This window comes from Gopherus evgoodei, chromosome 3, assembly GCF_007399415.2.
Source record: "Gopherus evgoodei ecotype Sinaloan lineage chromosome 3, rGopEvg1_v1.p, whole genome shotgun sequence".
NCBI lineage: Eukaryota > Metazoa > Chordata > Testudines > Testudinidae > Gopherus > Gopherus evgoodei.
In genome coordinates this window covers 164,110,953-164,123,824 of record NC_044324.1, presented here as the reverse complement: position 1 = coordinate 164,123,824, position 12,872 = coordinate 164,110,953, and the positions used below count along the sequence as shown (strand labels likewise).

The following is a 12,872-nucleotide window of genomic DNA, read 5'->3' as shown; positions in this document are numbered from 1 at the left end:
CACAGTTCAGCTTGAACCCTCACATTTCTCACTGCAAGCTTTTGACACCAGCAATGGAAACGAACTGGTCCAAAGGAAATAACTTGTTCGCTTTGGACGGCCAACTGCTTTTAATATACCAGCCAACCAGGACAGCTTTGCCGTTACATGCTGTTTATTTTAGGACTTGTTCTCTTTTAAATATTTTGATATCCTTATGAGCTTTTCGTACATGTTCTTTCTCATTCAACCAGAAGATGGAGGGATTAATGCCAGCTTTTAGTCATCAGCAAAGAGCTGGCACCTCTTCAGAGGTCCACACTTCCCTTACTAGATTTTTTCAAAGAAGCAAATGCGAGCTGATGACAACAACTGAATATTGATACATTTATGGTACTTTTCAACATGAAGGATCCCAACATTTCTTGCAGATGTATATATCTCCCGCCGTTACCATCAGCAGAATTTAGCTAAGTTTTGCCAGGAGACCAGATCTAACAACCCTATTCTTGAAAAATAAACATGTTGTGGGATCTTTAAGAACCAAGGGAGATTGTGCTTCTGATGTCACCCAAAAGACAGCACTCCCAATAACAGCATTTCCTAACACCGTGTCACAAAAACCACTATTGCCATTTTCCCCCATACACACCATCCTCATCAATAAGCTCTAGAGAAGAAAAAGATTTAATGGGCAGAACCTCGGAGGGGATCTGGGTTGTATCCATTCAGTGAATAGGATAGAGATACCAAAATCACCACCTTTAATCTGAAACTCTTTGAATGTCAGGATGTTGCCTCCTGCCTCACCCTCCCCTCATTAGTGTCCCAGCATCTTAATCAGCTGCTTCCATTTCAGCTCCAGAGGCAGGTTTCTGTTCTCCAGAAGGTACTGACCGAAGATGGCCAAAATCTCTCAAGAGCTTGCAAGGTTCAGACTCTGCCCCAGGTTCATCCAGAACCTGAGGCCTAGCCTAGACTTCACCCATGCCTGAGTGCTACCGCCATGGCCCACCTCTAGGGAGTAGAGGACTTCAGTCCCCAGGGCTGCCATTCTGGTACTTTTCACTGGGAAAAAGATACACAACATGGGGGAAGGAAAGAAGTAGCTGTGTCTGCTGGTTAGGGGATTTCCCTCCCTCCTCTTACACAGAGAAATACAGGGTACACAGTTTCCCCCTTACTCTCACTTAGCCCACTCATCAGGATCCTAAGGAAGCAGAAGAGATGAGCTTCCTAGCTGTTAGAGTCAGTAATGAGCCACAGAAGGTGGGTCTGAAAGCTGCTGGCTGAAAGGTGCAGGTTCCAGTCAAGCACTTTCAGGGCTTTCCTACCTTGTCCTTAGCCTCGCTCAGAAGGTCTTCTAGCTCCGAGAAGCTGAAACTGGCCACAGTGATGAAGTCACTCATGACAGGCACAAACCTGTCCCCTGCTTCCCGCATGCGTCTCTTCTGGTAGTCCAGTTCCTGGAAGAGAAGAAGTCAGAAGTGTTAAGTGGCAGCCAGCAATGGCTCCTCAGTGAGAAGAATGGGGCTGGGTAAGTCCAGTTGTTTTGGTTAACACAGAGCACAGTCTCTCCTCCAATATACCCATCAGCAACTACAGTTCAGAACCACCCCAACCTCTGCTTTCACCTACTTAAAGGCAGACTCGCCATGAGATGGAGGCAAATCTTACGTGCTGTTTGCTGGATCCTGCAATAGTAACAAAAAAGAGTTCCTTACTATCCATCTAATTCATTGTATTTCTAGGACACCTTTATTATCTAAGTGCCACACAGCTGAGACACTACACACTTACACTTAGAATGGGAAATAACCGGAATTCAGATAACACTGTGTCATAATGACAAGTAAATGCTGATTTCTTTAATAGTGCAGTGGTACTGTGCATCACAGGGAAAGCCTTTCAGGAAGCTGCCCTGTTCTGGAGCTGGGCTGATGACAGAAAGGATCTTCCAGAGAGCTGCTGAACCACACTGATTCTACAGCAGCGAGGAAGGGCTGCATTGCCCCTAGCTCACAGGGGCATTTTGAGGCTTGTCAGCATTTGTCCCCAATTAATATTTGCAAAATACTTTGAGATCTTTGTATTAAAGACGTTATGGAAGAGCAAAGCCTTGTTAGTGTTCAGACATGGAGTTGTCTGGCCATGTGGTAGAGTAAATACAGTCTTAGGTGTTTGCCTTGGTCTTATTTTTAAAAGTTTTACAAAACACAACCGAGGTGCCAGGATTTGGGCTTTTACTCTGGGATACTGCAGTATTTCTATCATCAGAGGTGAAGGATTTTGTTTAAAAAAATCTGCTCAAAAGAATGATCGAGGAAACTTGCTGGCCCACTGGTTAGAACACTAGCCTAGGACTTGGGAGATCCTCATTTAAGTTCCTGCTCTGCCACAGGCTTCCCCGTGTGACCTTGAGCAAGTCTCTGTGCCTTAATTCCCCAGCTGTAAAATGGGGCTAATAGCACTTCCTTGCCTCCCAGGGGTATTGAGAAGATAAATACATTAAAGATCGTGAGGTGGTCAGGCACTACAGTGATGGGGGCCATATATGTTTCTTGGATGGATAGATAAAGGATGTGATCAATCCAGCTATATCCTGTGTCACCAATAGCAAGGGGAGCGGAACTCAGTGTCAGAAGCAGGGAAGCATTTCCCATATAGCTGGGGTACTGGTTTCACAGTCAAAAGAAAAACTTTTAATTATAGAGTATTTGATCAAAACGCACATGCTTAGACATGAAAGCTCTCCTTCCGATACCTGAGCCACCACTTCAGCTGGATGGAAACCAATCCCCAGTCTTCAGCACAAGAGTTTGCATACACATACCACCTCCCTTGGGCACCTTTTCAGCACCATGGCTGCTTATTGATGGAGGCCCAGAAATGCCAACTGAATTTTAAAATTTAATCTCCAATGTATCCTGCATGATAAGCAGTGGTTGGCTGTGTCTTCAGATGTGTGATTTCCAAAAGCTGGACTGAACAATAAAGGGCTGTGTCCTGTTTTTAAACCACACCACAAACCTGGGGAAGCGAAGGGTTAAGTACCTTTAAGAGCAGCTGACTGCGAAATTATTTTTAGTCTTCTATTCTTATGGGGCCTTGAAGAACCTTCTCAACCAGTGGAGCCAGGATTGTGGTGAGAACACTTTGGAAGGTGATCAAAAGTTGCACCTTCTCCCCCACACCTGACAATGATCTTGTATTGTTGCTTCAGTGTGGCATTTTAAGTGCCAAAAAATGTGAAAGGAGTGAGACTGGAAGGTGCGGGCAGCCCAGACTAAAAGCATCATGCAAGGGGTGGGGGCAATGGTGACTGAACGGGAAGGGGATTTTGCCCCAGAAGTCCACATACGAGAAAGCAGAGGAGAAGCGGATGGAAGGACAAGAGGGCAAACAACCCACAAATAGAAAACCAAAGTAGGTGCCTGCATTTCAAGGATGGAATTGGCTAAGTCAGCCATATGTGGGGCTCCCTTCAAACCATGAATCCCATGTCCTTTTGTGGGCGTTTCTGACCTCCGAACACCCACCCATAGCAGCAGCCACTGTTACTAGTGCTTTCTCCTGACCCAATAATCCACACTGGGTCTGATGCTTTTAATCCAGGAGGAACTGATGACGACTCACTGAAGTTAGTAGGATGGCTCTGGGGACCAGTAATAGGACACAGAGCCCTCCTCCTCCTCTCTGATCTCCAGTTCAAATCCAGCCCAGGTGAAAAAGAGGCTAAAAGTTATTACCCCCTGCAGGCTGTTTCATGATGTATAAGAGATAGGTCTCATTCAAGTTCTTACCAGAGAGATGTCCGAATCACAGACATTCTGCTTGCCACCAGTTAGCCCTTTTGTTGGCTATCTCAAGTCAGAGACCAAAAAATGAATTGACAATGGAGACTGAGCTCTGCTCTCATGACTAGAGATGGAGGGTCTCTACAGGTCAGGGTGAAGGCACACAGGCAAGGTCGTGTGGGAGAAGCTTGCACTTCTGTGGCTGATTATTGCACCGGTTGAGTGGCTACATTAGGTCTCCAAGATGCTAGTCTGGCACCTTCCACTAGCATTACACTGAAATATTTTAAAACAAAGCCAAGTGCCTTATCCTAAAGATAACAGGGCACCAAAAGGGTGGGAAGTTAGTGCCAACCAGCATGACCTGAAAAGGTCACTGACAGCTAAACAGAACAAGGGTCTCATTGTGTTTCAAACATCTCAAATGCTGTCTTTTACCTCTGTTTAATGCCATGATTGCCCTCATGTCCCACAGTCAGCAGAGGACACAGTCAGTGTAGAATTCATGGCTTGCAAATCCAGGGAGAAGGAAGGGGGAATATGCAGCCATGCAGCTGTTAGATGAACTTAGGCAAGAGAGGATATAACAACAATAAGACTTGGCACTTACACAGGACTTTACATGTTTAAAGCTCAATGCAAACATTAGCTAGCTAACCCTCCGAACACCCTGTGGTAGGTAAGAGTTATAATCCTCATTTCACAGATGGGAGGTAGAGAAGTTAAGTGACTTGTTGAAGGCCACACAGAAAGTCAGTGGCAGAGCCAAGATTAAAAAACAGGAGTCCCTGGCTCCAAGCCCTAAACTCAATCCAACAGACCACACCACCTCCCACTACACCATGCTGCCTCAGGATGACAGAGGGTATGTCTACACTGCAATAGGAAGGTGTGACTGCAGACATACCAAAGCTAGCTTTGATGAAAAACCGGGTTCTATAGAAATTAATCTACAAACCTACAGAAATGAATATAGAATGGGATCCTTTACACAGCTTTTTTGAACCATCCTACAGAATTCTACAAGTTGAAATGAAAGGGATGGCCTCTCAGATTTCTCCATAAGGAATTTGAAGATGCTCATGTTAAATCACACTGATTTCCTTGCAAAGTGACCCTTGTTGATGGAGAGTTATTTGCAACTATGTAATTTGGGTTTATTGTTGAATTATTCCTTTATTTTTGCAGTATACTCTATCTAACCTCCAAATCCCAAGCTCCTTATCCTTCCCTCCCCCTTCCTTAATAAATATGCCACCTCAATGAATACCACTTGTTAGGTGCCTTCTGAATTATACTCATTCTGCAAATGCCCTTATGGTGGGCAGGTATTGTTTATTTTTTTGGAGATTTCTAGGTGGAGGAACCACGTGCTGACATAAAAAGCTGAACCCAGGGATCATTACACTAGTGCCTCAGCTTTAGCTCCTATGATGTAAATACCTTGGGTCGGAGGGCTGCTTCATCCAAATACACCACCATGCATTAATCTGTTTTGCAAGAGTGTTCTGCAAAAGTTAACCAACAGCTGAGGAAACAAAGGTAGCAGAAGACCAGCTTTGGAGACTTTCAGCAGCAGTGGGAAGAAATGCCACTGCATGTTGTCTTACAACTTCTCTGGGTAACATTTCATCCTGGGTCCCCTTTATCTAGTCCATGCCTTTCTTCTCTCAGCCAGGCAGCTGCTTGTGTTGCTGGCAGATGGGGCAGGTTATAATTGCCTAACATTTAGTGTATTCCCCACCTGTTTACTCCTGCCCCGGGGGGCATGTGAGACACCTGCGAAGCAACCAGTGATTCCTCCGTACAAAGCAAAGAAGTTTATTTCATTTTTTGGTGTCTGCGCCATTTGTCAAACTGTGTCTCGCTCTGCGGACCAAGATCAAACGAGCCTTTTGTTAAGGCCGAAGTCTGCTAGGATCATCAGCAGAAGCTTTGCAGGACTAGCTTTTATTTATTTCTCCCGGCGAACGCATTGTGCTTAATGAGAAAAGAAAGCCCCCTTCTTCTCTCGTAGAAAATATAGTACCCCAGATCCCAAGTGGAACATTTTTAGTGTGGAGATTTGGAAATCTTGACATACTTACAACCTCAACGGCTTTCAATCCAGTCTTTATGTTGTTAACTTCCTTCTCCAGCTCCATCAGGCTGCAAGGGAGACAGAGACACAGCAGTTAAAACAAAAAGGGCAGTGTTACACAGGAATACAGGAACTGCTGTAGCAGAACAGACCACTGGTCCATCCAGTCTGGGATCCTGCCTCCGGCACCAGCCATGCCAGATGCTGGGGACTGGGGGAAAGGCTCTGTGCTGCCTTTTGTATGTGATGTAAAATCCAGGTCCTAACTGCTTGTGGTCAGATTAAAGATCCCATGGTATTTATGGAGAGGAGAAAAAGGGTTAAACTCAGAACATCTGTCACAGGATGCAAGATACCGGGCCCATGAACTCAACCCAGCACTCTAGCATGGAGTGCTAGCCACAGGGCTGGTTTGTAATAATTGTATGATTCACAGGCAGCGAACTCAGCTTCAGCACACACATAACAACGGTCTGAAATCAGTTTCACACCCATTTTCTCCCCCACTTAACTACAGAATTCCATTAGGGACAAACTTATTACTCACCTATCCTTTTATCCTGCACTTTCTAAATACTGTTGACTTTTTCACCACATAGGAGCCCATATGAGCTAACATCCTAGGTTAGCACAATCTTACCCTAAAGATCACTAACAAACTCCTAAACTGTAGTGTTGTACTGGATATCTCCTTAGCATACAAAAGTCAGAGTACTTTTCATTACCACTAGGAGATGAAGTCTGTCACCTCTAAATCACTGGCTAGAAATTGATTGCAGGTTACTAGTGAGTGAAAAATTGTTTCTCAAACTCTCAACAATTCCTTAGTGAAGAAGTGTCTACATCTGAAAACACACTACTGGTGCTAATTAATGTCTATGTGAGAGCTTGGAGCACAGAACTTCTCTCTTTATAACCTGCATTCATTTTTCCCTTGCTTTTCACAGGCTGCAGGAGCACCAGACCAAGCCAGCTCTTCATACAAGGAACAATGGCTGGGCAAATACTGCACACTGGTATTCTGGAACAGTGCTTTGGAAAAACTCCAAAATAGTTTTGAAGGTAGTTGAAACCTTTTTATTTGCTTTCCACAAATATCCACAGGAACTTTTTTGTTTATAACAAAAACTTTAGTGAAAAATGAAAGTGTCCCAAACCCTTGCGCAAAAGTGTGTCTGTACAAAGGTTTGCATGGCCATCTTGAAGATGGCTTAAACAGCCCGGGACTTATTTGCTGGGTTTTGTTTTGTTTTTTTAAAACAACATCCAACTATCCAGCATGGAGCAGCATGGAACATTATAATATAATGTAGGTTACCAATCACACAGCATAAGCAGTGAATTACAAACAGTCCAGTTACAGTGACTAATTCAGGAGTATCAAGCAGGACATGTTTGCATAAAACTCTCAATGATTTTACAAATGACTGAGGCAGATTCTCAGCTGGTGTAAGTCAGCATGGCTGTCACTGGAACCAAGGCAATTAACACCAGCTGAGGAGCTAGTCCTTACTTGGGAATACAGCAGCAGAGCAAATCTATAAGCAACTAAATGCCTGATTGAAAGCCCACTGAAGTCAATGGAAATTTTTCCTTTGACCTCAATGGACTTTGAATCAAGATGCAAGACTGACAGTAGCATTGGACTTACTTGACTTTTGCTGCTTCCGGAAGATGCTGCAGCTCAGACTGCATGTCTAGGATATCTGTGTAGTTCTTCTCGAAGATCATAATTAAGTAGTGCAACAGTGTAATATTCCTAAAATAAAAAGGACACAGATGAGAAAGGAGAGATGGTGGGGGTAATGCCAGCCATTGCAAAGGGTTTGGTGATGGAATCTGGTACGTCAAATGAGGTGAACTTCACATAACGAATCAGCAATTCTGTTAATGAAATGAAAATATCACCAATTAAAAGAGACTACTCTCCCAAGAATAATTCCTTCCAAGAACTAAAGGGAGCTGGGACTTAGGTATGCCATAAGATCTGCAGAGGACATTCTAGATATGGAAATTCAGGCTCATCCAGGCCAAAGGAAAAAAACTATCTAGGCAGTCGCTACATAGGGGATGAGTAACCTCAGGATGTGTATACAGGAAGTACATAGCAGTAGTTAAAACAAAGTTCAGGTTTATTGGTTTAATGTCTTTAAGATAGGGATCAATTCCAAGTGACTACTTATGGCAGTTACTCATTCTGTGACAGCCTGAAGCCATTCCCCTCAGAACTGTTGTCTCATCAGATCCTGGCAAAGGGGTGGGGGAAAGGGGGTACAGCCTAGTAAATACCTGCATGGGAGACATCCAAGGAGAACCTAAAGTGCTGCAGGGTGTTACTGATTCAGTAGGTGACACTCTTTCCTCTGAGTCAGTACAGAACCTATGCCCTGGAATGGTGGCAGGAGACATGCTGTACTGTCGGAGGGACTGCACTTTGGATGAGATGTAAAATTGTGGCCCTGGCTTCTTGTGGCTGCTAAAGCTTCCATGACTCTTTTTGCAAGAGAAAGGATATTAAGCAGTTTCAATTAGCTGTGGAACATTAAATACAGGCAGTGTTGCTGTATGCAGGTAAACAGCTGACAAGTTCCACCCAAGATGTGACAGAATTGCAGTGCTGTATTAATTGCGTCTAAAGCACTTCAGGTTCCTGCAGAGTGAAAGCATCATTGAAATGTAAAGGTAAAACATCATTTGAAATTCTCTACAGTGTGTCACCACAGGAAGCAAGAGCAGCATGGTAGCTTTCATTTACTTAGGGACTTTCAAGCCTACCTGTCTATGCTGGATTTAGTGTCTGCAATTTTGTTCAGGCTGGAGACTTTGAAGCCATATGCACTTCCCCTTTGGCCCTTGTTCATGTAATTGCCAAAAGCCAGGACAACCTCCAAGAGCTGCTTCAAGCGCTTGCTGCGGGTGAGTTCTTTGGAGGCCAGAAGAATGGCTTGAAAAGAAGTAAAAGATGAGCCCAGGTTACATCACAGCAGCTTTTCTGGAGGCATTTATCCTCCCACTCGAAGCATTCCAAAGGACAGCCCCAGGGATCCCCAGTCTCAGAGCGTCCAATCTTGGGGCCAATCACGGCCTCAACCAGGGCAATGTCATTTGAAAATGCTAAATGGAAGATGCTCACTGTAATATCCAAGGGTATGTCTACATCTACAATTTTGCAGCGCTGGTTGTTACAGCTGTATTAGTACAGCTGTATAGGGCCAGCGCTGCAGAGTGGACACACTTACAGCAACCAGCGTTGCAAGTGGTGTTAGATGTGGCCACACTGCAGTACTGTTGGGCGGCTTCAAGGGGGGTTTGGGGAACGCGAGAGCAAACCGGGGAAGGAGACCAGCTTCCCCGCGATTTGCTCTCGCGTTCCCCGAACTCCCCTGCAAACCGCAGGGAAGGAGACCTGCTTGCTCGGGGGTTCGGGGAACGCGAGAGCAAACCGGGGAAGGAGACCAGCTTCCCCGCGGTTTGCTCTCGCGTTCCCCGAACCCCCCTTCAAACCGCAGGGAAGGAGACCTGCTTGCTCGGGGGTTCGGGGAACGCGAGAGCAAACCGGGGAAGGAGACCAGCTTCCCCGCGGTTCGCTCTCGCGTTCCCCGAACCCCCCTGCAAACCGCAGGGAAGGAGACCTGCTTGCACGGGGGTTCGGGGAACGCGAGAGCAAACCAGGGAAGGAGACCTGCTTGATTACCAGAGAGGCTTCCTCAGGTATGCTGGGATACCTGCTTATTCCACGGAGGTCAAGAAAAGCGCTGGTAAGTGTCTACACTTGATTACCAGCGCTGGATCACCAGCGCTGGATCCTCTACACCCGAGACAAAACGGGAGTACAGCCAGCGCTGCAAACAGGGAGTTGCAGCGCTGGTGATGCCCTGCAGATGTGTACACCTCCTAAGTTGCAGCGCTGTAACCCCCTCACCAGCACTGCAACTTTGTGATGTAGACAAGCCCCAAGAAGGGGGCCTAGGAGCAGTTTAAATACCTGAATGAATCCTATCTTCCCCTCCTCAAAAAGAGCACATTTACAGAAGAGCACCAGGGACTGTGTGTATCTGCTGTTACAGCCACATCTGATGGGGAATTACAGGTGTTGGGGCTGTGAAGAAAGTCTGCCTTTAGAAAAAGAGCACACAGCATTGGTGACTCCGTGGAGGGCAGCAGTTAGGACATATTCTGCAGTAACAACTTTATTGAACCTTCGCATTTAATGACAACGTTAGCTGGTGGTCTTGCCTTGTACTGATTGACTCTTCACACACACAGCATGTGGGTAAATCACTCAGACATTCCCTGCCCCTCATCGACTCCCTGCAGAGGCCTTTGTCCTACCTTCCACTTTAGGCTTGCATTCTGCCAGCCTCTCTGGGAACTTCTTCTTAAAGAATAACGCCTGCAGCCGCTGCTGGTAGTGATCAATCCTACATAAGGGGAAGCAGGGGGACATCGTGAAGCTTGGGCTACCTATGGAGGCAATGCTCAAACACAGATTCAGCACAGGCACAGTTCATTTTATACACAAGACTGATCCAGAGGTGGGATTACCGATGCAGCCTGCAGCATATAAAGGCCTATTGCTCCCAATGCCTGTCGGTCAGCGTTAAGTGCTATTACTCAGACCAAGGAGTGTGGCATAAGGACAAAGGCTTTGTACTTCTACCAGTCGCCCATGAAATATGGTTAGTTTCCAGTCTCTTTCAGAAAGATGCATTTTTATAGTAGACTTCAAATGGGGTAAATGGAAAGGGAGTCCACCTAGGAGAGGTGTCAGGTTGGGATAGGGAAAGATCCAGATCCCGGGTGGGGGGGGGGCGGAGGAGGGAGAAAATGTGACAGACAGATGGAAAAAGAGTGTGTGATGAGTTCCAACCAGGAGATCCAGCAGTTGAAAGCCAGATATGAACATCTGTGTACGTGAACAGTGTTGGATGGATGGAACAAACACGTTCTCATCAATTCAGAGATTTTCCCTAAATGGCGCCCAGAGAGAGTTCTTACCACTGAGAAATGCTTATATAATGACTTGAAATGTCTTCACGTTGTGGATGACTGGGAGCCCCAGGGTGTAATTCAGTGCAGAATCTGGCCCACAATATCTTGATTGTTTTCCATCGATGTCACATTATCCATTTTCTATCACAATTACAGCAACTCCCAAGAAGCCCCCAGGGCATTTTCTCAGCATATATTACACAGACCTGCTCATTTCATAGAGGAATCGATCAGCCCGGGCCATGCGGTCAATTTCGTGTTTATGTTCCTCCAGCAGGTCGATATCACTCTTCTCAGGAACAAACTTCAGCAGCTAGAACCACAGACGCAAATCAAAAAGAAGCATGAGGGATCCAGCGAGAGAGAGATACACCCACGCAGATGGAGAGTGAGACCCACATGCAAGAGAGTGAGGCAGAGCAGCTCTGCTTCCCTCAAGTGATTGAGTTCTGCTCTCAGTTACACCAGTGTAAATCTAGAAAGAACTTCTTGCACTCCCACAGCAGATTTACACTGATGTAAATGAGAGTAGAATCTGCCCCTCCAAGTGGAGATTATCTATTCCACTCACCCTACAGTACCACACACAGGGCTGGCTTTAGGATTTATGGTGCCCTAGGCAAGATTATTAAACTGGTGCCCCTGTGCCTGATCTGCTCTTAGCAACACAAACATAAGCTTATAGTATTGGAAAAACTTGCCACATTCATGTTATTAAAACCAGTTTAACTTAATTAAGCACATTGTAATGCTGATGGACTAGCACTAAAGAAGCAGCACTATAGAAAAAATTCTGATATGACAGAATGATGCAAATAATATATATTTTTTAATTTATCAAAATTTTATTGGAAATTTATATGAAGAGGTATTGAAACAAAGATTTGTTTTTAATTAAAAGCAATCTTTCTGGCTTTTTTGGCTGCAAAATCAGTAATAATGTCATCGTATGGCAAAGACAAAGTCGTGTCTTGTTCGATTGCAAGAATAGCAAGACCAGTTAAGCGTTCCTGACTCATTGTAGAGCGGAGATAGTTTTTAATGAGCTTTAGTTTCGAGAAACTCCGTTCTCCTGATGCTACTGTTACAGGAATTGTCAGTAGAATATGAGTGGCAATGTACACATTAGGATATATGTCAACAAGTTTGCGGGTATTAATAAACTGTACAATGTCCATCACCGATTTTGCATGTGGCAACATTGATGACAGTGTACTCAATTCTTCGTACAGTTCAAGTCCATTTAAATCAAAACTATCACCGTGCTTCAGGAGGCTCTCTAGGTTCTTGCACTTCGTCATTAGTTGCTCTTGTTTTCCTATTTCATTGAATTTAGTTATGTCATACAAAAATCCAAACTGTTCATAGTGTACTTGCAAGGTATTAAACCTTTCATCAACAGCAGATACTGCTTTATCCATCACAACATTAAAAAATTCAACCTCAAATTTCTTTTCTGGATCGTCTATGGGCATGATCTGCTGTACAGATTCTTCACAAAAAAGTGTCCCTGGCCTTTTTAACTCATATTAACTATGTATTTACTTTATGAAAGATGGAGAAAACATTGTGAAAACGTAAAACATTGGCTGCCCAACTTCTGGGCTGGCAAAAGTTATACTGACTCACAGGGAAAAAAAAAAAGCTGCTGCATACCATCAAAAATCAGCTCACCTGCCATCTTTGACACGTGTGCCGTAGGTTGCTGACCCTTGCTTTATACACTAGTAAGGAGATGAGCATATTACAGTTGTTGGAGGGCTCTTATCAGGAGTAACAGGCTATAGGAAAGTCAGTCAACATTTTTTGTTTCTGTGATGAAAACTGGCCCACTCCCTGCCTCAAACCAAACCTGTCACTAATAATTGTCAACAACTGAATTTTCTGTTTTTGGCTAAGATATTGATTTTTTTTTTAAAAAAAATATTGAAATTGGATTCAGGATTGTTAGCAAGAATTTTTGGCAAACAAAGTTGTTAAATGACAATCTAAATGGCAACACAGTACTGCTTTCATGCTTGGCT

The 12,872-nt window shown here is 44.6% G+C and overlaps 1 protein-coding gene across 2 annotated transcripts in view; it reads right to left on the bottom strand.

The window, feature by feature from the left end:
• Nucleotides 1-12,872, bottom strand: part of DAAM2 (dishevelled associated activator of morphogenesis 2) — a 266,918-nt gene that overhangs the window by 21,656 nt on the left and 232,390 nt on the right. For both annotated transcript variants that reach the window (XM_030557288.1, XM_030557289.1), the window contains 6 exons: nt 11,055-11,161; nt 10,189-10,277; nt 8,632-8,800; nt 7,508-7,615; nt 5,864-5,924; nt 1,314-1,445 (listed from right to left, as the gene is read on the bottom strand). In XM_030557288.1, coding sequence (XP_030413148.1) covers nt 1,314-1,445; nt 5,864-5,924; nt 7,508-7,615; nt 8,632-8,800; nt 10,189-10,277; nt 11,055-11,161 — 666 coding nt within the window. The remainder of the gene's footprint in view (nt 1-1,313; nt 1,446-5,863; nt 5,925-7,507; nt 7,616-8,631; nt 8,801-10,188; nt 10,278-11,054; nt 11,162-12,872) is intronic.